Consider the following 25,268-nt stretch of genomic DNA (forward strand, 5'->3'; position numbering starts at 1 on the left):
AATGTTTATTCAGAGCCTAGAGATGATTAACTGATCCTTTGTAACCTAAGAGATTTCTTAGATTATATGGTTCAAAGGGAGTAAATATTGAGTAAATATGTTCATCCACTGAAGAGCCTAAACATCTGAAGGTCAACAAATATACTGGTGTTTAAGTCATCCCCTCCCAAAAATGCAAAAGATTTTACTTAGGACTCAGCTAAAGGTAAATGTCAGTACCTTAATCTAGAGGTTCTGAAGAAAACCACCTAGGAAAAGAAAGGTCTTAGTCTTAGAACCATCTGAGATTAGAGAACAAGTTTTCTTTCTTAGGGAAGGTACCCAAGAATCTTAATAGCATAGAATCCATACTCCCAAGTGGACAACTGTATATTCTAAATTTGGCACAAAACAAGGGCATTATGCTTTCCTTAATCTTAGTGGTAGTCTAGGGCTTAAACAGTTTAATAACTGTTTCATGTATATGTGTGTGTGGCAAGGGGTACCACCTATTTAGAATACGTGGCAATAATTAACATTCAAGAAATAAAATGTCCAAGCGCGGTGGTTCACACCTGTAATCCCAGCACTTTGGAAGGCTGAGGTGGGCAGATCACCTGCGGTTGGGAGTTCGAGACCAGCCTGACCAACATGGAGAAACCCCGTCTCTAGTAAAAAATACAAAATTAGCTGGGTGTGGTAGCACACACCTATAATCCCAGCTACTCAAAGGCTGAGGTAGGAGAATTGCTTGAACCCAGGAGGCGGAGGCTGCAGTGAGCCAAGATCACATCATTGCACTCCAGCCTGGGCAACAAAAGTGAAACTCCATCTCAGAATAAATAAATAGATAAATAGATAAATAAATAAATACCTAAAATATATTTTTGGTACATTCATACATTGTTACCGTATACTACAAAACATATAAGAATCTGTTTTTTAAAAAAACTACAGAAATAATTGATGAGTGAGAGTTGATGTTCTTTACAAATTATGAAAACAAAGATTCACTATTATAATAAAAGGAATCATACATGTATATTTTGAAATGGTTTAAACAGTAGAAGGTGAATACTAAGAACAACTGCAGATATAAAGATTAAAAGAAGCAAGAGGGCAGATGCATAGAACAAGAAAGTAAATGTGATATGAAGAAATCAGTTGAGTACAGCACACATGATAATGTTTCAGATGAAAGGCAGACATAGAAGACCCTTTTTACAGGCTCCAGAAAATATTCTGTATAAAAATCTTCCTTCATGTTGGGGCTCAGAATACAATACTCCAAAATGAAGTCCTCAGAAACAGCCTTAGAAGCAGAAATTTTTCTCTGATCTTCTGCTCTTCTGTCCCCTAGGCCCATTCTCCCCTGAACTAGCCCTAGAAACTAGAATCTTCCCCAAGGCAGGTCATAAAAAACAGAATCCATTTTCCCCAAAGCCAGCCATAAAACCTTAAAATATACCAACTTTCCCTTTGCTTTTCCATGTAAAAACTGGCCATAAAAAAACTATCTGACCTACTTTGTTTGACTGTAGGTCATAAGCCCCCATTCCAGAGAGGGTCCTGCCCCAGAAGAAAAGAATGCATGCTCAGAGAGGCCAAGAAGAATCTAGACAGACAGGCCTTCCTTGCTCAATCAAGTCTATTAGCATTAGATCATATCCTTAATGTCCAATCACATTTCTACATAGTTGTCTATTCTTCGTTAAACCTAAGCATAAAAAATAGATCATTTCCCCTGTATTTTGGGGTCTTCATTCTGAAGGCTCCCATGTATACATGTTAAATAAATTTGTACATGCCTCTTCTCCTATTAATCAATCTGCCTCCTGTCAGTGATCTTTGGTGAACCTTAGGAGGGTCAAGGGGAAAGTTCTCCGTTGGTCCCTACACCAGCTTGCCTTTAGAACTTCTCCATTTCTAGCAATAATGGCAACTACAACAATCTGACTTGACAACCTACAAGTATAAACAAGTCCTCATCCTGCCCCAATATCCTTAGCCTCCAAGTCCTGCTCATGTGCCTCTAGAACTGCGCTTTCATTTTCTCTGGCAGACCTGCCAAATATCTCTTCACTCCTGCACTATTCATGAGTTCATTCATTCATACCTTCGATCATTTTGACACGTATTAAGCACTTAATGAGGTACTATGCTAGTCTAAATACAACCCACTGTTTTAACAGGAAGAAACAGATCATAATTAATGCACTATTATCCTATTAACTCCTCCCAACAGCCCTTAAAAAATGGGTACAATCATCTTCTGCAAAGCAAGGGGACTGAAGCTCCATGTGATTCAGTAATTTTTCTGAAGATCACATTGATAGTAAATTGCAGAGTGAGATTCCAGAGGAGTTCTCTTTCCACCACTTAGTGAATCTACTACATCAATTTCTCAAAAATTTGTCCTCTCCAGTCTTCCCAGTGCTACTAGGTTTAGCATGTGAAAGCATCATTTAGTACTTGTAACCCCTATGCTCAAAAAAAACCTCAATAGCACACACACACACCCACACACAGAAATTCTCAGCAGTTCCTTTAGCCTGCCCTTCAGTCTGACTTTGAGTCAAAAAAAAAAAACCCACAAGAACTGAATCCTGTCTTTTTCCTTACTAGCTCTAAATCTTGTGACTCACTTAATGTCTCTAAACATCAGTTGTCTTATCTATAAAATGGGGATAATTAGATGGATTAATCCTTTTAATCCTTTTTTAATAAGGATTAAAACAAAGATAAAATACATAAAGGACTAAGCGCATAGTAAGTATAAGTTGTTATTGCTCACAACTCCTGTACGCAAACCTTCTTTTACAGACAATGTGTGCATTGCTTCTCTTACAAAACCTGCCTCAATTTACAGTATCCTCCCTCCTCTCCATTAAGAATAGGTACTCTATAAATATCTACTGCATAAATAAATGTCTGTGCCACCTTATCCTCAAGGCACAAGTCAAGGGCCACTTACCTCAAGGAGCCTTCCCTACCCGTCTTCCATGAACTTCCCTCTTAAGTGCCACTGGAGAAGGGAGGAAGAAGAATATGCCTAACTATTCAAAACCTATGATAAACTAGAAAATATGTGATACATCAATGCATTATTTCATCTAATTCTCAAAAAGAAAGATAAAGTAACATGTACCAAGTCAAATAGCTGGTAATTGATAGAGCTGAGATGAGATTCAAATCCTGATATCCCTGATCCCCTTTTTCTTTTTTTTGAGACAGACTTTTGCTATTATTGCCCAGGCTGGAGTGCAATCTCGTAATCTTAGCTCACTATAACGTCCACCTCCCAGTTTCAAGCAATTCTCCTGCCTCATCCTCCCAAGTAGCTGGGATTACAGGCATGCGCCACCACACCTGGCAACTTTTATATTTTTAGTAGGGACAGGGTTTCACCATGTTGATCAGGCTGGCTAGTCTTGAACTCCTGACTTCAGGTGATCTACCTACATTGGCCTCTGTTTCGGGATTACAGGCATGAGCCACCAGGCCTGGCCTGATCCCTTTTTAAAGTCCAACTTCTTTCCACCACACCCACCTTGCATCTTAATACATGGGGTATACATTTCATTAACTATCAAACACTTATAAAGAGAACAGCTATATACTCCAATAGCCCCACCCACACCTACATGGATAACTGAAACAAAACTGTCACGAAACAATGTTTATCCTTATTATGTGCAATGTGCTCTAACATTTTCTATTTTCTTCACTTTCACTTAATATAAAATAAAATGCTATTCAGTTCCCACTAATTTTATTTCACAACTACCGATGAGTAGCAACCCAAAGTTTCAAATACACAGATGAAAGGATACAAGGCCACATGAGATGGAAAATTTACCCTCAATAAGTACTTAATCTGGTTGGGGATATAACAGTAAAACACAACCCTTTTTCCTAAACACCTCTCCAACCCATCTTGTTGGAGTAGGAGAACCTACATTCCTGTTGCTGCCTTGAGCTTCCCTATCATAGAATATAACCCATAAATTATCTAGCCTATAGATATAGCAAGTATTAGGCATTCAATGAATATTTGTTAAGTGAATGAATTAATGAATGAAAATTGCTATGGATTTTCAGAGGGAGAAGTGGATAGCATAAACTCTCTCCCCACCTATATCATAATCCTCTGAGGACAGGAACAATCTTTTGTATAGTTGTATATCAAGAGCTCAATGTTTGTAGATGTTTTAATTTTTACAAATCTGAGCCTTATAGAGTGAGCTGTGATTGTGCCACTACACTCCAGCCTGAATGGCAATGCAACAAGACTCTGTCTCCAAAAAAAAACAGACTGGCCACAATGAATGTGGAAAAGCAGATAAAGATGAATCTTTGTCAAAGAAAATCGAGGAAAAAATTACCAGCTCCTGACTCAGTGCAGTGCCTCAGGCTTGTAATCCCAACACTTTGGGAGGCAGAGGTGGGCAGATTACTTGAGGTCAGGATTTCGAAACCAGCCTGGCCAACATGGTGAAACCCCGTCTCTACTAAAAATATAAAACAATTAGCTGGGCGCAGTGGCTCACGCCTGTAATTTCAGCCACTTGCCACTTGCGGGGCTGAGGCAGGACAACTGCTTGAACCCGAGAGGTGGAGGTTGCAGTGAGAGATCACGCCACTGCACTCCAGTCTGGGCAACAGAGCAAGACTCCATCTCAAAAAAAAAAAATCTAGCTCCAGTAATAATTATTGGCCTCTACTCTAGATCTTTATTATTCAAAGTGCAGCCCCCACTATCAGCATTACCTGGGAGTCTGTTAGGAAAGCAGAGACTCAGGCCCCACCAGGACCTAATGAATCAGAACCCCCATTTTAACATAATCCTCAGGGGATTCCTAACAAACATTAACATTTGAGTCCACACAGTAAAAATGAAATGGGTGTCTGCAACCACAGACAAAGTATCACCTTCTTCTGTGTTATCTCTGAAATAAATAATCCGACTTTTCAAGTAGTATTACAGATACAGCCATGACACACTTTCAGGAACATTAGGGCATAAATCTAAATTACTTCAATGAGTAATAATAATTGATCATCCGCTAAATATTGAAACTTTTAGAAGACATACAAAAATATGATTTCTGTCTTCTTAGGACACAAACTCTGTAAGGCAAGAAAATGAGAGAATGCACTTCAATGGCCCAATTAATAATAAATCTTTAATATCAAGGATAAGGTTATTGAAAAAAGATTTTGGCAAGAACATTTAAGAACATCTTTAATAGTCGTCAGTTTTACATATAAATATTGCCAAATAGTCCCCATTAATTGCCCTATACATAAAGTTCTGTAACAGAAGGAACTAGGAGACACAAAGTCAGATGTCCTAATCAAGTTCACTGACTCAAAGACTGGCATCACCCTTTAAATCACCACAAACAATCTCATCCCAGGAGTCTGTTCTGCGAACTTGCAAAAATGCTTGCAAAACCCCCAAATCACAATCCTGTCATCTCAAAACTGAGTCAAGATCTGAGGCCACAGGGATTTAGGGTCAAATATGCCTTCTTCACTTAAAAAAAAAAAAAAAAAGGCAAAATAAAACCGGGGAAATCAGATGATGAACGATTGCAGGTACTTCTCATAGCCTCGCTGACCTATAAATACCTCTCCATCACAAGGCAGGCCAGAGGAAAATAACGGTTGCCTCTGAATTCACGTTTTTAAGTGTCCTAAACTTAATCCTAAAAGTTGGGAACCTATCCTCTTCCTAGCAACAGGCATTCAGATGACAGCTCAACCTCTAATTCCCCTCCTCCTTCTCCCGTGCAAGAACTGGATATCCTCCCCTTGCAACTCCCCCATACTCCAGCCGCCCCCAAAACACTCCGACCCCTCTAAAAGAGAGCCCGACACAAGGCAAGTCCCCCAGAGCCCCTCGGGAGCACCAACTGCAGCCCCCAGCCCATCCTCCACACTAAACTCGCCCTGCGGGAGGGCTGACGGGTCTCACCAAGTACAGAGGGGCATAGATCTTCAGGGACTCCTCCAGGGCGCCCCCAGTGATCTGCAGGAAGGAGACCCGGCAGGAAGGGTGCCAAGTGTGGCCGATCTCATAGCAGTTATGAGGGATGGACTTGCTGAGGGCCGCCATGACGAGGAACAGCGCGGAGGAGCCGGGAGGGGGAGAGCCTGCGCCCTGCAGAAAGGGGCGCGAGAGCCCAGCTGCCAGCCAGCCTCTGTACCCGCCTGCAGCCGGAGGTGCGGAATGGAGGGGAAAGGTCACGAGAGCGGGGTTACTCTGGGCCAAAGTCCTCGGATGTTGAGCGCTCGGCGTATCGCTGTTCAAGGGGGCGGGACGCGCACCAGAGAGGCGGAGAGAGGCGGCGCGTGCGCGCTCCCTCAAGAGGGCCTCCGCTGGAGCGCGCTCCCGCGGCGGCGGCGCGCGATGTCGCTCAGAACGCGGTGCCTGGAGGTGAGCGGACGCTTCGCCCACGTAACGCTGGCCGTACGCAAGGGAGAGCAGCTCTGGGACGCGCGGCGTCTGGCAGGAGTGCAGTGTGAGGTGGCTTGGGTCAAATTGTACTTCAGCTTCCAAAACCAAGCCAAGTAGAAGGGAGGGAGAGAGGGTAGAGGAAGAAAGGGATTAAATGTCTTTGTTGAGACCTGGTGGAGGAAGAGGGTTGCCAGGGGAATGCCTGGGAGAAACGTCCTCCCTAGCACTGCCAGTTCGCCTTCCCAAGAGTCCTAGGTAATAAACAGCCAGGGCTGCCTGCTAGTTGCAACTGAGCTGCCCCCAGTTGCTGGGCTTTCCAAGCTATGTGGTACCTGAAAAAGCTTGAAAAATCTCAGCTATGTTCGTACCCCGACCGTATGGGGAAGGACAATAGGTCATTCTGTTGAAACTCTACGCCACGTTGCAATCCTGTCCACAGCATCCTCTATAGGTGCTTTTCAACCAAATAGCACACACTGTAGAGGCAGCATTGGTGTGTTAGAACTCACACCTGGCTAGGATTGACCGACAATTAGCATGACAAGGGTCGTGTGTTGCCTGAGTCATATAACCCCTCTGTCAATTTCCTCGCATATAACAACCTACCAGTTTCTTTGGAATTCTAAACTCCATAGTCTCTTAAAGAAGAAACGAACTACCTTTAGAAGAATTCCATGCTAATCTTCTGGTCTTCATTCATTCATCTACAAATATTTATTGAGTCATTACTATTTTCCAGGCACTGCCCTAAGGAAACAGACAGAAACAAGAGAGACAGAAAGGTATTTATTTTCATGAAACTAGCACTGTAGAGGGAGAAGCCAGAAAATAAGAAAACTGAACAAGATAATATCAGATAGGTGTAGTTGTTAGAAGAAAATAAAAGAGGAATATTCATTTGAAAAGCCCAAAACAACAATGGCAAAAAGATAAAAGTTTCTTTCTCTCAGGTAAAGGTAGACAGGACAGTCCTAGGATAAAATGGTGGCTCCATAACGATTAGGGATCCCAGCCTCTTTCTGACAGGTTGCTATGCCAACTGCTACCTGTGATTTCCACCCTGACTTATAAAATAATTCCGTCACCTAGCATGTTATCAATATGCTAGCCAGGAAGACCAGCAAAAAGGGAAGAGAGGCCAGGTGCTGTGGCTCACACCTGTAATCCCAGTACTATGAGAGGCTGAGGCGGGTGGATCCCTTGAGGTCAGGGGTTTGAGACCAGCCTGGCCAACATGGGGAAAGCCTGTCTCTACTAAAAATACAAAAATTAGCTGAAAGTGGTGATATGCACCTGTTAACCTTACTACTCTGGAGCTGATGCAGGAGAATCGCTTGAACCCAGAAAGCGAAAGTTGCGGTTGGTCAAAATCGCGCCACTACACTCCAACCTAGACAACAGAGAGAGACTCCGTCTGTTATTCAGAAAAAAAAGGGGGTGGGGATGGGTGGGGAAGAGAAGGGCATACTTTCTTTCTTTAAGAAAACTTCTCTAGACTGGGCTGCAGTGGCTCGTAATCCCAGTACTTTAGGAGGCTGAGGCGGGTGGATCACAAGGTCAAGAGTTTGAGCCCAGCCTTGCCAATGTGGTGAAACCTCAACTCGACTAAAAATACAAAAATTAGATGGGCATGGTGGTAGGCGCCTGTAGTCTCAGCTACTTGGGAGGCTGAGGCAAGAGAATCCCTTGAACCCAGGAGCCGAGACTGGGCCACTGCACTCCAGCCTGGGCAACAGAGCAAGACTCTGTCTCAAAAGAAAAAGAAAAGAAAAGAAAACTTCCCAGAAGATCCATACAAACTACTTGGACTTAGATTCTTTGGACAAAGCTTACTCCCATGGCCATACTTCATTGCAAGAGAGGCTGGGGAATACAGTCTTTTTTAATTAATTGGACCAATGCCCAGCTAACATCTGAGGTTTTATTACTGAGCAAAATGGGAAGAAAAAAACAGATTTGAGGAGATGAGGGGCAACTAGCAGTGTCTGCCATAGTACTATGTCTCTGGCAACCCAAATGTCTGGGCACATCATTCTTTCTACAGATAGACATACCTTTGCTTTTTTAAGGGAGACAACCTAAAATCCCATGCAGTTGCTGAATCCTAGCCAAAGTCCAGAATATTTTCTCAGTACCAGATGCAGATCTCATGTTAAAGTTATCCTCCCCCTCAACATATCCAATATGCAATGGTAGAATAGGAACAAGATAATCACAATTTTTTTCAAATCTCCAATTCAGAAACTAAGAGGATCAAAACCACAGCATAAACTTGTCCAAAAAATTATAGAAATAGCAATGCAGGCTTATTTTTCTTCAATAATCCATTCCTGAAAATCTATAATCCTTCCACAAAAAAATGCTAAATAGTAACTTAGTTTTAAATGGGAAAAATTAAAATGCATTAATTTCAACCAAAAAATTCTTAAGTATTAAAATATACTAGCAAATATTAACAAAAAATTATCATGTTAGGATGTACAATCCTATACAAATAGCATCTTATTTACCAAACAATTAAAATGGGCTGGTCACAGTGGCTGACACCTGCAATCCCAGCACTTTGGGAGGCCGAGCTTGGTGGATCACCCAAGGTCATGAGTTCAAAACCAGCCTGGCCAATATGGTGAAACTCCATCTCTACTAAAAATATGAAAAGTAGCCAGTCATGGTGGCAGACGCCTGTAATCCCAGCTACTCCGGAGACTGAGGCAGGAGAATCACTTGAACCTGGGAGGCAGAGATTGCAGTGAGCTGAGATCGCGCCATTGCGCTCCAGCCTGGGCAGCAAGATGGAATCTCCATTTCCAAAAAAAAAAAGATCTAATGCAGAGGATTTAACAACACTAAACTTGTTTAGCTCTATATGCAGTCATTGTAGAAATACTTATCAGGCAAAAAAAAAAGCACAATGACAAAGTATGGCTCACTCAAAATATGATACTGTAGTAGTTCTTGATTCCAGCAACATTCAATAATCAAGCTTTTCAGAATAGCTACATATAATTCCTATTTCTTTTTTTTTTTTTTGAGACAGAGTCTTGCTCTGTCACCCAGGCTGGAGTGCAATGGCGCGATCTTAGCTCACTGCAACCTCCACTCCCCGGCTCAAGCAATTCTTCCGCCTCAGCCTCCCAACTAGCTGGGATTACAGGCATCTACCACCACACCCAGCTTATTTTTGTACTTTTGGTAGAGACGTGGTTTCACCATGTAGGCCAGGCTGGTCTCAAACTCCCTACCTTAGGTTATCTTCCCACCTCGGCCTCCCAAAGTGCTAGGATTAGAGGCATGAGCCACCAAGCCCAGACATGATTCTGATTTTCTACTAATTTTTGTTGCAACATAACTTCAGATTTTTCCTTATGTCATTTATTTAAAATATTGAGTTTCTAAGATGTAAATTATAAACTTTAATATTCAAATCTGTAGTATTAAAAGATGCATATTTCCTTTCAGTCCAAGTAGGCAGTGTGTCTACCAATAATATATTATCAATATATTATATTATCAATATATTATATTATCAATATATTATATTATCAATATATTATATTATCAATAATATATTATCAATATAATCTTTTTAAATAAGTGCTATTGTTTGCCTTTTGCAACTGATAGTCCCATTTTCCCATTTACAAAACGGAGACACATTTTTATTAAAAGTAATTCAGAGAATTGATCATATCAAATATATTAAATTCCCCAAAGCTGCAATTTCCTCCAAAATTAATGCAGTGCTTTTAGTGCCTAGCCCAGGATCTACGATACAGGCACACTCAAACATTTGTTAGATTAGTAAAATGCAGTTTCAAAATACACTTATATAGGTAAACCTCTATAGTTAGCACTCCACAGTAACATTCTTATGTGAAGACTCAAATAATGGGTCCTATATTTTTTCTCTCTCTAAAATTTTCAATATCTGTTTTCCCTTAAGTACATGTCTAAACATGGTCCCCAACTCCTGGGCCACAGATCAGTAGCAGTCATGGCCTGTTAGGAACTGGACCACACAGCAGGAGGTAAGGGGCAGGCAAGTAAGCATTACCTCCTGAGCTCCACCACCTGTCAGATCAGCGGCAGCATAGGAGCATGGAGGCCACTGTGAACTGTGCGTGAGAGGGATCTAGGTTGTATGACCCTTATGAGAATATGCCTGATAATCTGAAGTGGAACGGCTTCATCCCAAAACCATCTCCCACTACCATCTATGGAAAAATTTTTTTCTTCAAAACTGGTCCCTGATACTAAAATGTTGGGACTGCCATTCTAAGAGCCCAAGGCAGCCTATGCTCTGGCTTGTGGACTCTGAGAACATTCAGAATTAGTAGTCATTTTTGTTTGTCAGTTTAATAATTCCTTTCTCATATCCCTAAGCATTTTGCAGTGTGGTGTTCATCATGCTGTGGGAAATTAAAGGGTCTATGTCTACCCCCGTATCATCTAGAAAAGGGAAGAAAAGCCTTTATCTCCCTGAGGCCAGCATGGCTGCAGTGGCATCAATCCTGGGGTTGCAGGAGATGAGGGGTGACAGTGGTGGAGCTACAGTGAGCAATCTGCCACCATAGGGGTGGCTAGGGCAGTATAGGTTTGTGGAACATGGAAGGTAAAAAGACCTACTTGTGGAGAGAAACCTCATAAAAGACAGGACTTTCTGTCATTAGATGAGATCAAAGTTTGAGCCACAGTAATTTGAACATTACAAGGTAAATCTGACCTCATCTTTAATCACAGTCTGGTGCATCCAGGTAGACTGGCTATATGTATATGGAGCATACCATAAACACAGTCTTTGTATCTTAGTAACCTATTTAACATGAGTTTGCAGAATAAAAAAAAAATGGCTTCCCAATTGAATTTGTGGAAGTCTTATTATTTCATAGTCACATTCCATTTATCCATTTTTTAGTACTATAATCCTGTAATGAACCCCATCATGTGCCAAGCAGTATGATAGAAACCAAAGTACATCCACTGACATGTAACTGGTGTCAACTCCTCAATGCTCAAGGTAGAAGTATGACAGCATATTCAGTTTTCCTATTTAAATGAAAAATGACTTGAGTCTCCTCAGGTCAGGTTTCTAGGGAAACTGTTGTCTCTTTCGTGGGACCCCTTTCCCTTCTAGATCTTCTGAGAACCCTGGAGGGTGTACACATTCCAAATGAGAGGTCCATTTGACTTTTGCTTCAAGTTAAGGTAAGTTCTCATATCCAAGCACCCACTACTATTCCTGCATGCCTTGTGGTGTACTGTTGAAAGTTGGCCTTCCACTGTCAGCTAGGCCCTGTAGCAGCTCACTGTCAGACACTGCTGCTGACCCAGTTTATTGCAACAGCTAGAGTGGTATTTTGATGAGAGGTGTCTTCATGAGAGACTCCATTCTTTTGATGCCATGATCAACAGAGAATCTCCCTTGCTGGATCTCCCAGCCTGCAGCATTTAATGCTCAGTCCTTTGCATAACATAAAACCATTCCCCTTCAATCCCCACCATCAATCCACCTTCACTCAACTGGCTGAAATGTTAGAGTCTCACATACTGAAAAACCAGAGGCCAGTCCACTTTCCATTTCAACTGTAAAAATACAGAAGTGCTATATTCATACATCTCACAGACAAAAGGCCCTTTCATGCCCTCAGCTAAAGTGATGATCTAGGTGGCCTCCAGGGCCACCTCTCCTGGCAGCAGCTTTCTGCTGACCCTTAAACACAAAAGGTCCTCCCTCGGCAATAGGAATTAGAAAGTTTGCCATGAATCTCAAACTCCAAATTCCAAGATTCCTATCTATCACCTCCTAAGAGGAATTAGCTTTTGTGTCTCAATAATCCAAGCCCAAAGCTTCCCAAAGCAGAGGAGACAAAACTTATGTTTAGTCCCTTGCAAGGCATCGTTGTGCCAAAGGTTAAAAGAGTCCATGCCTCTGTGATTTCTCCTGTCTAATAGGGAAGATATGTATGGAAATTAAAATAGAAGGATAATGTAAGATATATGAGTAAATAAAGGCAGAGGCAGAAGTGCCTAACTATTTTGGGGTTCTGGAGGGTTAGACCACAGGAGTCAAAAGAGTTTGAATTATGCCTTGAAGAAATAGTAGGAATTTTCCTGGTGAATAAAGCCTTGAAACATATTCTAAGTATGCATTCATATATCATTAATTCAATGACTATCTACTAACTCTCTACACAGTGAGTGACACTATTCTAGCTGCTGTGGGTAGAGCAAGAAGCAAAGCAAGCAACTCTCCTGCTCTCTTGGAGGTGGAAGGCAAAGAGCTATGCAAGCAGCTTGTTGTCTGTGTCCCCCAAGTGGTTGAGTCACACAGGTCCCCCCAGAAGGCAGTCTTACATGGCTAACTATGCCCAAGACAACAAGCATCACCCTAGACATCTTCCACCAACATAAGGTGGGCCAGTATTTATTAAGCATTTACTGGGTCCCAGGTTCTGTCTGTTCTGTATCTATTATCTCATTTAATTCTCACAACAACCCTATCAAGACGATAATTTATGACCCCCGTTTAACAGATGAAGAAAACAGGGACACTCATGATCAAGAGGACTGTCTAGGGTCAAAGACATCATAGGCAAAGGAGCTGGATATGAACCTAAGCAATTTGATTCCAGAGCCTGGACTCTCACCCATTCTGCTTAGTCCTGCCAACAAGCATCTCCCAACTGCCTCTTTTAATTACACTGCTTCCTTCTCTTTACTCCCTGGCATTCTCTGCCCCTCTGCCTCATCCTCAAGTTTAGTTACTTGTCTCCTTTCCCTGTCCTGTACCCCCTCACCATCGTAATAGAAGGCAATTAGCTAGGAAGGCAGGCAGGAGCTACCCTCTGACTTCTCTCAGAAATCAGGGGGTTTTACTTCCAATTGAAGTTTTCTGCCTAAATGCCATACTTAATAAGGGAATCCAACAGTCTCCCACACACCAATGAGAAAGAAAGGCAGTTTCAGACATCTCTGAACATGTGCTTAGCAATATTTGTTATCTATCATTTCCACTGGACTAGGAGCTCCATGGAACCTGCATTTCAATAATCATCTCTGCATTCCAGGTAAAGACAAAATTCAAGTTCTATCCTAGTACCAACCGCAGCAGGCACACATGGTGTATAACACTTTTTTTGTAAAATGGGAAAGTATAATTAAATTTAAAAATTATTTTTATTTAGGTGTTTTGTATCCTTACCATAAAGTGATTGATGATTAGAAGCTGATAAGAATTGATAACACAAGAAGATAATGCATTTTGAAGGGGTTTTGAAAACAGCAACAGAAGAAGGTAAGAAGAGGCTAGCTGCTATGGCTCATGCCTGAAATCCTAGCGCTTTGGGAGGCTGAGGCAGGTGGATCATGCAAGGTCAGGAATTCGAGACAGCCCGGCCAATATGGTGAAACCCTGTCTCTACTAAAACTACAAAATATTAGCCAGGCATAGTCATGCATACCTGTAGTCCCACCTACTCGGGAGGCTGAGGCAGCAGAATCTCTTGAACGTGGAAAGCAGAGGTTGCAGTGAGTGACCCAAGATTGCTCCACTGCACTGGGTGACAGAGCAAGGCTCCATCTCAAAAAAAAAAAAAAGAAAAGTAAGAAGAGGAGAAAGAACAATAATGATTATAAAAGTATCAATAATAATTATCATTGTATTGAATTAGACACTGTTCTAGATGTTTTCGTATGTTAATTAGCATTTGCCCCTAATTCACATAACAAATCATTTTATGGATGAAAAAATTGAGACTTGGTGGTTTAAGAAACTTAACCACCAGGCATGGTGCACAGTGGCTCATGCCTGTAATCCCAACAGTTTGGGAGGCTGAGGCAGGCGGATCATCTGAGGTCAGGAGTTCGAGACCAGTCTGACCAACAAGACAAAACCCATCTCTACTAAAAATATAAAATTAGCTGGGCATGGTGGCACACACCTGTAATCCCAGCTACTTGAGAGGCTGAAGCAGAGGAATCGCTGGAAAATGGGAGGTAGAGGTTGCAGTGAGCCGAGATCGCATCATCACACTCCAGCCTGGCAACAGAGTGAGACTCCATCTCAAAAAAAAAAAAAAAAAAAAAACCAAGAAAATTAGCCATTGTTTATTCCTGAGTAGATAGTAACAACTGAAATGACCTTAAAATGATCAGTTTTACCCCTTGGTTTACATTCCACAGAGCTGCCAAGGACATGAGTAAAAATTCAGCAGACCAGCTATGAAGGGGTTGTTGGAAGAGAATGCCGTATTTGTCCTCTGACTCTGCTCTAGTCATCTCTCCTTCCTCAGTGCACAGATATAATTCACTATTTTGATTCTAATCACCAAACCCTTCTTGCTGCCTTGGACAAAATATTCAGTGACCTTCTTGATGAATTACTATCTCCCAAACTTTTCTGATTTTAAGAGCTACTTATTATAAATAAAAATATCCATGCTTTCAGTGGTGTGCACCTGTACTCCCAGCTACTAAGGAGGCTGAAGCAGGAGAATCGCTTGAACCCAAGAGGCAGAAGCTGCAGTGAGCCGAAATCATGCCACTGCACTCTAGCCTGGGTGACAAAGTGAGACTCCATCTCAAAAAAAATATATATATATATTTACATATAGATTTATATGTATAAATATATGTAAATATAAATATTTTAAATATATATTATATATATTTATAGATGTAATATTATATACACACACACAAATATCTCTCTCTCTCTCTCTCTCTCTCTCTCTCTCTCTCTCTCTCTCCATGCTTTACTTCTGAATATTATAATTCAGTGGATTTCAGGTCAGCCCTAAGAATCTAAATTTTTCCAAGCACCCTCATATGATGGAGTTCAAATGAGAAGAAAAAACCCAAGTTAATGAGTAAGAATCCATTTCCACTGTTTAACTCAGTACTTTCCAAACCTGGACATTGGAATCACCTGAGAAACTTTAAAAGCCAACAGATGTTTTGGACCTGATTAAAACAAATCTCAAAGCTACAGAAAAGCTGCAAGAAGAATACAGGTACCTTCTTTTCTGAACCATTTGTTAGTTGTTGATGTGATGCCCTAGCCCTCTTGAATATTTAGCATTTCCTAAAAACAAGATCATTCATTCCCTTATATAACAAAAGAAAACCCATCAAACTCAGGAAAATTAACATCGACACTTCATTACTCTTTAATCCATTTAAGTTTTGCAGATTGTTCCCTCCATGTTCTTCAAAGTAAAAAGAGAGTAGATTCATGTGTTGTATTTGTATCATGTCTCTTTAGTCTCCTTTACTCTGAAACCAGTTCTCTAGTCTTTCCTTGATTTTCATGACCTTGACCTTTTAAAATTACATGCCTTTTTTTTTTCTTTTTTAGATGGAGTCACCAGGCTGGAGTGCAATGGCACAATCTCAGCTCACTGCAACCTCCGACCCCCAGGTTCAAACAATTCTCCTGCCTCAACCTCTGGAGCAGCTGGGATTACAGGAGCCCGCCACCATGCCAGGCTTTTTTTTTTCCCTTGTATTTTTAGTAGAGACAGGGTTTCACCATGGTGGCCCAGCTGGTCTCGAACTCCTGACCTCAGGTGATCAGCCCGCCTCGGACTCCCAAAGTGCTGTGATTACAGGCATGAGCCACCACGCCCAGCTACATGCCATTTTTAGAACGACCCTTAATTTGGTAAGTTTCCTCATGATGGGATTCTGTTATGCATTTCTGAAAGGAGTAACATAGAAGTGATGCCATGTCTTCTCATTGCATCCTCTCGGATGGTGTTGATTCATCCCATTACTGGTAATGGGCACTTTGATCATTTGATTACAATGGTATTTGCTGTCTTGTACAGAGTCATTTTTTTTCTCTCTATAATTAATAAGCTTTTTACAGGGAAGATACTTAAGACTATGTAACTACCCTGTTCTTCATCAAATTTCAATTGATTCACTTATTAACATTAGTGTATACAAAAGTATTCCTATTTTATCCAGTGGGTTATAATTCCATTATTATCATTATTCATTTTGATGTTCAGGCCAGGCGCGGTGGCTCAAGCCTGTAATGCCAGCACTTTGGGAGGCCAAGGCGGGTGGATCACGAGAGATCGAGACCATCCTGGTCAACATGGTGAAACCCCGTCTCCACTAAAAATACAAAAAAATTAGCTGGGCACGGTGGCGTATGCCTGTAATTCCAGCTACTCAGGAAGCTGAGGCAGGAGAATTGCCTGAACCCAGGAGGCGGAGTTTGCGGTGAGCCGAGATTGCGCCATTGCACTCCAGCCTGGGTAACAAGAGCGAAACTCCGTCTCAAAAAAAAAAAAAGTATATCTATCTACATTTAACAGTCTGCCTTTACTTTTGTCTAATTACACTTTCTTTCCCAGAGGTAACCATTTTCTTTATACATTTATACACACACACACACACACACACACACACACACACATTGGGTTTTCTTTTCATAAATGAGATAATAGACAACACTGAGTTTCAGGCCTTTTCAAATTTCAAAGCCAGAATAAAGACACAAGGACTGTAACCTGTTTATCATTCTAGGTCTTTTTTTCTCAAGGCCCTCCAATCTCATTTGTATTGTATCCACTGCAAACACACCAGAGGCACTGGGAATTGAGATGCATTAAAGAAAGAGGTGCATCAATAAGATCTCCCTAGGACATGTGACCTTGTAGAACCCCTCCTTTTGTGGCCTTAGCACTCTAAAACCAATCTGAAAAGAAAAGAATGGAAGAGGAAAGTAGAGGAGAACTGTATAGGCCCCGTGGGCCCTTGGATGCCGGGGCTGTTAGGGTTGAGATGCAGTTCTCCCTAGGAACCAGACTCTTTTTGCCTCTTATAGCCAGAGGGAGAGAGTTTGAAGCACGTAAGATTTTGGGAAATATGTAACTGAGTTAGGTCTAATCATCAGTGATTGAAAGTGAAATGTGCAATAAAAGCCAACTGGGAGTTAACTCAAAGGCATTTTGAAAGTTTGCTTCAGTGAGATAAAAATTACAGCCTTTTGTCCCAAATTTCTCAACAAATACTCTATAGAAAATTTTAAGCCCCAGAGTCCTTAACTAATGTTATTTAAGGCAATTTTACATGTCTAATTGTACAGATTATTTGCTAACTTTTATGCAAGAAATGATCTCAAAATACCCTTGTGTCTACTGATATTTCAAGGTAAGGGAATGCTCTGGAATGCTTCCCATTTTCCAAATGTAATATTTTCCAAAATAAACTTTGGAGTAACTGCATGGTTGATATCATGTGAACATTTTAATTCACACAATCATATTATGGAGGAGGTTTGGAAGTCCAAAAGCCAGCTGTTTCTTCTCTGTGGGAGAAAGATGGAGCATGTGAATCAGAATTGGTAAATTGGAGAGAAGGTCACAAACTGAATGGACTTAAGCAAAGTGCAGTGCAATCTGCAGTGGGAGAAAAGCCAGTTGCACAGAGGGGAAGGACTGCTTACCATTAAAGACTTCAAAATTATGACCTCAGAGGAGAAATGAATGGTGAAGTTAACAACTCCTCATTTCTCTCTCTCTTCTAGAGGTTGGAGCTGGTGTAATGAGATCCAGGTGCAACCCTTGAGATATCAGGGGTCCCCATCCTGTTCTACTGAGAAGCCCCAAACCTTCAGTACCTATAGTTCATGTACTGCCTCTTCCAAGGAGCCTGCCTTGATGGCTTGATTGCAGTTATCAAATGACATCTCACTATTGAGATGATCTGTTTCCTCGTCCTTTTCTCAACGGAATGTGAGATTCTTGAGACCAAGATGTAATAGGCACATGAAAATTATTTTTTGAGTGTTGACTGAATGAGTTTCTCTGGTGGAAATAATCCCCCCGACTCCTCTGAGCTCCCTTGGTGCTTTGCATTTACCTCACTCGTGATTTTTTTCACATTCCACCTTGTACTATGATTTCTGTATTTGGTAGCTCCACTATTAGACTCAATTCTTCTGCAACAGAGATAAAATATTGCATGTAAATTATTAGTACCACATCTGCTGATTAAATAACTATTATTATTTGTGTAATGAGGTAGCTGGAGTAGCAGAAAATATATTTTATTTTTTAAAAAATAGCTTCTGGTGCTGTGGCTCTCGCCTGTAATCCCAGGACTTTGGGAGGCCAAAGTGGACAGATCACAAGGTCAGGAGTTTGAGACCAGCCTGGTCAATATGGTGAAACCCCGTTTCTACTAAAAATAGAAAATTTAGCCAGATGTGGTGGAAAGCACCTGTAGTCCCAGCTACCCGGGAGGCTGAGGCAGAAGAATCACTTGAAGCCAGGAGGCAGAGGTTGCAGTGAGCCAAGATCACACCACTACACTCCAGCCTGGCCAGCTGAGCAAGCAAGACTCCATCTAAAAAGAAAAAATAAAACACTAAATCTATCATTTCATTAAGAAGCTTTCCTTATGGCTGGGCGCGGTGGCTCACACCTGTAATTCCAGCACTTTGGGAGGCCAAGGCGGGTGGATCACGAGGTCAAGAGATCGAGACCATCCTGGTCAACATGGATGACCCATCTCTACTAAAAATACAAAAAATTAGCTGGGCACGGTGGTGTCCCAGCAACTCAGGAGGCTGAGGCAGGAGAATTGCCGGAACCCAGGAGGCGGAGGTTGCGGTGAGCCGAGATCGCGCCATTGCACTCCAGCCTGGGTAACAAGAGCGAAACTCCGCCTCAAAAAAAAAAAGCTTTCCTTTTATAATTGTATAACCATATAAAGAGGAAAACTCCCAGCCCTACCTTCTCTGGCCCCTGTGTGTCTGTCAAGATCTTCGGTCTGGGTTTGAGTCAACACTAGGTTTGAGTCATATTTGCAACCTATTTGTTTTGTGATCTTTAGCAACTCACTTAAGTTCCAAGTGTGTTTTTCACATATAAAAAGGGACAATTATATATGGATCATAAAATTAGATGAGATATTATATGTCAGACACTAAGCCTGACACAAAATAAGCTCTTAGCAAATGTTAGCTATCACTATTCATTATTTCCTTCAACACCAAACTCCACTCTGCATCCTTTTATTGTTATTATTTTTTGAGATGGAGTCTTATTCTGTTACCCAAGCTGAAGTGCAATGGCATGATCTCAGCTCACTGCAACCTCTGCCTTCCAGGTTCAAGCAATTCTCCTGCCTCAGCCTCCTGAGCAGCTGGGACTAAAGGCGCACGCCATTATGCTCAGTTAATTTTTTGTAATTTTCAGTTGAGATGGGATTTTGCCATGTTGGCTAGGCTGGTCTCAAATCCCTGACCTCAAGTGATCCATCTGCCTCGGCCTCTCAAAGTGTTGGGATTACAGGTGTGAGCCACCCCACCCAGCCTCACTCTGCATCCTCTTACACCTTCCCCGTGTTCACACTTGAATCTACTGCCATCCAGTACCCACACCCTACACACTTCAATGGTTTTTTTTTCTCATGTTAAATGGTTCTTTTTTTTGTATATACTTAAGGGATATAACATACTTCAATATACATATACATAGTGAAATGATTACTACAGTCAACCAAATTAATATATCCATCTCCTCACAGTTCCTTTTTTTTTAAAGTTTTATAGCTTTTTTGAGGTATAACTGACAAAATTTTATAAAGTATAAATGTGACAATTTGATATATGTATATTGTGAAATGATTAACACATCAAGTTAACACACCTATCACTTCACCTCATGAACCTTCCACGTCTCTGTGTGTTCAGGGGGCTGGATGGTGAGTAAGAACATTTAAGATCTCTCAACAATTTCAAGTGTTGTAGTATTACATGGCAACTACAGTCACTAGGCTGTATGTTACGTCCACAGAACTTATTCATCTTATATCTGAAAGTTTGTTCCCTTTGACCAACATTTCCCCATTTCCCCTGCCACCAGCCCCTAGCGACCACCATTCTGCTCTTTGTTTCTATGGGTTCAGCTTTTTTAGATTCTATGTGTAAGTGAGATAGTACAATACTTGGCTTTGTCTATCTGGTTCACTTTACTTAGCACAATGCATTCAAGATTCGTTTATGTTACAAATTATTGTATGTCCTTCTATTGAAGGCTCAATAATATTCCGTTTGTCTATACATAACACAGTTTCTTTACCCATTCATCTATCAATAGACAGGTTGTTTCCATGTTGTGGCTACTGTGAATCATGTTAGAGTGAACATGGGCATGCAGATTCTCTTTGAGATGTTGATTTCATTTCCTTTCATCTATACCCAGGAGTGAGATTGTTGGGTCATGTGGTAGTTCTGTTTTTAATTTTTTGAGGAACCTCCACAATGTTTTCCATAATGGCTATACCAATTTACATTTCCACCAAGAGTGGAGAAGGGTTCCCTTTTCTCTGCATCCTTACCGACACTCGATATATTTTGTTTTTTTGATGATAGCCCTTCTAAGTGGTGTTAGATTATATCTCATGGCGGTTTTGATTTGCAATTCCCTGATGATTAGTGATGTAAGCACCTTTTCATGTACCTGTGGGTCATCTGTAGGTCTGCTTTGGGAAAGTGTTTCCTGAGGCCCTTTGTTCATTTTTTAATTGGATTTTTGTCGGGGGGGGGCTACTGAGTTGTATGAATTCCTTATACAACTGTATTCTGTATATTAACCCCTTATCAGATATATGGTTTACAAATATTTTCTCCCATTCCATAGGTTGCCTTTTCATTGCATTGATTGTTTCCATTGCTTGTGCAGATGCTTAGTTTATAGTCCAACTCATTTTGTTTGCTTTTGTTGCTTGTGTACTTTGATGTTGTTTTAAAGGTCTTCAATGACTTTCTTATTGCCAAGGTCAATGAATACTTTTCATTGTTTCCACTGCTTTCTTTGGGGTATATGATATTACTAAAAACTCTCTTCTTTTTGGAATTCTCTCCTTTTTGTTTCCATGGCAATCCATTCTCTTCATTTCCCTGATGAGTCACAATGTCTCCCTTCTCTGTTTTCTTACTTGGCATCTTCTTCTGTTAGCCAGACCTTATGTATTATTACTCCCAGATTTAATTATTCACCTGTATTTCCTTTCCACCTGGCACACTGCTACCTTGACTTCAATTGTTATTCATATTCCAGCCACTCTTAAATGTATATTTATTCTTCTATGTTAATCTCCAGACCTGTATTTTTGACATCTTACTTCACATCTCCACCTGGATTTCTCTTGGGAACCTCAAACCTGGGATATATAAAGTAAAATATATCCTCTCCCACCCCAAACCAGCTCCTAATTCATAGTCAGTTTTCTGTTAGTGGTATTACTATTTCCACATTCATCCAAGTAAACTGATGTTATCTGTAACTTCTCCCTCTCTCTCACCACACTGCTCCACACTCCACTCCCATCAATATGCACTCATTTTATTTATTCTACTCCTAAACACCTCTCAAATCTAACTTATCTTCTATGTCCTCACTGCCAGAACCTTTATTTCAGCCATCATTTTCTCTTGCCCAAATATTGCAGTAGTATTCTACATTTTGTATTTATAAAATACAATAACACTCATCAGCTAAAATCCTTTACAGACCTCATCTTCAAAACGGGACAGAACCAGAGTGGGGCTATAAAAATGCAGAATTTTGTTTTACTTTTTTTTTAAGCTATGTGGTTAGCACACAGAACACTTCATTGTTGTTTTTAGGGGAAGGGGCATATTTCACTAACATAATGTCTCCAAAGCTAGATGGATGTGGGAAAAACACTTTTCCCTTCTAGTTTTGAGAGACTTCCTCTTGGCTCTCAGGAGGAGAGATTCCCTGGCTTTGACACACATGACCACCTTGGCACACAAAAGGCTTGTGGTATGGAAAAACAAACTTGTTTTTATGTCCTCTTCTCCCTTTCCATCTTTCAGCACAGACTTACCACCCTTAAGCCCAAACATCTGTTGGGACCTGACCCGTCAGGCACTCTGGACTTTCCAGTGATCCCACTGAGATGGCACCTGTCAAAAGAGCAGTGGTTCCATTTCTAGATAGTGGATCTTCAGATAAATTCTGCCATTTTCATTTCACTTCCTGAAAGTCAGGGTTGGCTTGTGAAAGTTCTTAAACAACATGCTAAATGTGAAATGTCAACCCTCACTCTAAACTTTCCCTGTTCAGAGCATCAGATGAAAACTGAGTTGGGTTTTATGGTGGCTTTCTGATTATTGGTAGTCCAGCGAATAACGGAGTTTGAAAGGTGTTGTATACTGTTAACGACTGTCTGCCCATGTCCTGCCTGAAATACCATGATGGTTTATGTAAAGTATCTTTAATAAAGCAGTTTGGCTTGGAAAAAAAAGCAATAATAATTTACTTTTCATTTTTTTGGGGGGGGGAACGGAGTTTTGCTCTGTCACCCAGGCTGGAGTGCCATGGCATAATCTCAGCGCCACACCTACTTTCAAAAATTACAGCAGATTCAGCCAGGCATGGTGGCTTATGCCTGTAATCCCAGCACTTTGGGAGGCCGGGGCAGGCGGATCACCTGAGGTCAGGAGTTCGAGACCAGCCTGACCAATATGGTGAAACCCTGTCTCTACTATAAATATAAAAATTAGCCAGGCATAGTGGCAGGCACCTGTAGTCACAGCTACTCAGGAGGTTGAGGCAAGCGGAGGTTGCAGTGAGTCGAGATGGTGCCACTGCATTAACCCCTTATCAAATATATGGTTTACAAATATTTACTCCAGCCTGGGCGACAGAGCCAGACTCTGTCTCAAAAAAAAAAAAGAGAGAGAGCAAGAAATATGGCAGGATTGGAGTTAAGATTCAGCTGGGGGAGAAAATACCATGCAGACAGTAATAAGCCATGCAGTAATAAATCATGCTGTGTTCTGGAAATACAAAAATTAGCCAGCTGTAGTGGCAGGCACCTGTAGTCCCAGCTACTCAGGAGGCTGAGACAGGAGAATTGCTTGAACCTGGGAGGCAGAGTTTACAAATATATAATATATAGCATAAATATATATATAATATATAACTATATATAATATATAGCATAAATAAAGGATGCTATATATTATATAAACAATTATGCAGCTATTAAAATTCTGTTTACGCAAATGATATATAAATTTGGGGAAATATTTTTTATGTTTTTAAATTTTAAAAAAGCCACAACACAAATACACATTTATTACAAAACATATATAATCACAACTATTAAATAACATAGTAACACATTAAACAGAAATATATCAAGCATACTAAATTTTAAGGAATTTTTTTTCTTTCTACTTTCTGCTATTTGACAAATTTTCTACAACGAGCATTGATGACTTTCATAATGGGAAAAAGTAAACTTTGCTTTTTAAAAAATAAATAAATAATCGGTTGTTTTATGTGTGTTCAGTTGACTGATCCCAAATTACTCCCAACTCACTGACACAGCCCATCTGACCCAGGAGAGTGAGTAGTGTGGATGTATCTCTTTGAAGCTCCAGCTCTGGAGATAAGCCCTCAGTTGACCTGTGGGCCTGCTGATCTGCTAGCAATGTCAGATAAGGAATTTTAAACACAGAAGGAAACTACAGGGCCACTAGCTGGTCCATATCAGAAGAGCCCAATCAGTCCAGTTTTTGTTTCCTCTGGTCAGTGGCCCTGAAAGAAAGCAAGATTACACTGTAGCTTTTGCACTCTATCCAGGCAGACAGGCTCCACCACTTAAAGAGCTGAGGAATGCATGGCTGGAGAGATAGAGGAAAACAACACCCATGGAGAAGCACACAGATAAGATCTCCAAACAGACTCTACTTAACAGTTTCCAAGGTCTCAGGAGTAAGTAAAACCCTCTAGGGCATACAGAATCACAAGCAGGTAGGAAATCCCTAACATGACCCATTGGAAGGGATAGGAGCCTTCTGAATTTTTTCTCCTCTTCCTCATTCTTTCGCTTGCAAGTTATTTTTTTAGTACATAGAACAGCCAGATGTGGCTTCTTATAGGTTTTGCTTATAAACTCATACAGGCAGACAAACAATTAGGTCCAGTGTACAGGATGCCATGGCTGTGATACCAGGGGCACCTCCAGAAGGCTTTTTGGAAGATGTTAACTCTAAAGTAAAACCTTAGAAGAAAAGTTAGCTTGACCGTGGTGCAGCAGAGTGGAAAAGAAGATTCTTCCAGGCATGGCTAAGACCTACAGGCAAGAGAGAGAGAGACAAATTTGAAGAAGCTTCAGAAACTTGAAATGGAAGGCAGGAAGAGGAGAAGTGGTTTCTTCCAGATCCCCTTGGATTGAGTTATGGAGCATGGAGAGACGAAAAAGAAGAAGAATGAATATTCTAAAGCTTTCCTCTTCCTCCTCTCAAAATTTTGCCCTTTTCCTTTGTGTTGACCATGCTGTTCTTTTTTTTTTCTTTTTTTTTTTTTGAGACGGAGTTTCGCTCGTTACCCAGGCTGGCAATTCTCCTGCCTCAGCCTCCCGAGTAGCTGGGATTATAGGCACGCACCACCGTGCCCAGCTAATTTTTTGTATTTTTAGTAGAGACGGGGTTTCACCATGTTGACCAGGATGGTCTCGATCTCTCGACCTCGTGATCCACCCGTCTCGGCCTCCCAAAGTGCTGGGATTACAGGCTTGAGCCACTGTGCCCGGCCGACCATGCTGTTCTTAGCTCTCCTACCACCTTGCTGCTCTTTCAAGGTTGCAGAGGAAATGAAGGGACAGAGACAGCCCAGTGTTCAGGCCTGAGCTGCATATAGATGCTGCTGCCATCACACACAGATGAGATTGACCAGGCAGGCCAAAGGTGGCTGACCACTCATGTTGCCCTTAAACACTGCAACTGCCATCATTTTCAGTTCTAAGGGGCCAATGGTGAGGGACGGAG

General features: G+C 41.2%; 2 protein-coding genes and 1 long non-coding RNA gene across 7 annotated transcripts in view; 2 read left to right on the plus strand and 1 right to left on the minus strand.

Moving 5' to 3' along the window:
• The window catches only part of TMEM135 (transmembrane protein 135), a 343,152-nt gene that overhangs the window by 263,170 nt on the left and 54,714 nt on the right, over positions 1-25,268 (minus strand). For 3 of the 5 annotated variants that reach the window (XM_035265296.3, XM_035265295.3, XM_002754709.8), the window contains exon 1: positions 5,960-6,321. The exons of 1 other annotated variant lie outside the window; for it this stretch is intronic. In XM_035265296.3, the coding sequence (XP_035121187.1) occupies positions 5,960-6,100 (141 nt within the window). In that variant the 5' untranslated portion in view covers positions 6,101-6,321. Of the gene's footprint in view, positions 1-5,959; positions 6,322-13,902; positions 14,022-25,268 lie in introns of those variants that run through there. One more of the 5 variants, XM_078339990.1, reaches the window with a different exon arrangement.
• LOC103796133 (uncharacterized) lies at positions 6,056-15,496 on the plus strand. The gene is made up of 4 exons (XM_078339994.1): positions 6,056-6,421; positions 11,577-11,647; positions 13,627-13,736; positions 15,220-15,496. Exons 1-2 carry the CDS (start codon positions 6,071-6,073, stop codon positions 11,583-11,585), a joined length of 360 nt encoding a protein of 119 aa, XP_078196120.1. The 5' UTR covers positions 6,056-6,070; the 3' UTR covers positions 11,586-11,647; positions 13,627-13,736; positions 15,220-15,496.
• On the plus strand, positions 15,500-22,735 carry LOC144578079 (uncharacterized). The gene is made up of 2 exons (XR_013523176.1): positions 15,500-16,103; positions 17,982-22,735. It is a non-coding gene; the product is annotated as an uncharacterized LOC144578079 (long non-coding RNA).

The sequence above is a fragment of the Callithrix jacchus genome, chromosome 10, assembly GCF_049354715.1.
Source record: "Callithrix jacchus isolate 240 chromosome 10, calJac240_pri, whole genome shotgun sequence".
Taxonomy (NCBI): Eukaryota; Metazoa; Chordata; class Mammalia; order Primates; family Cebidae; genus Callithrix; species Callithrix jacchus.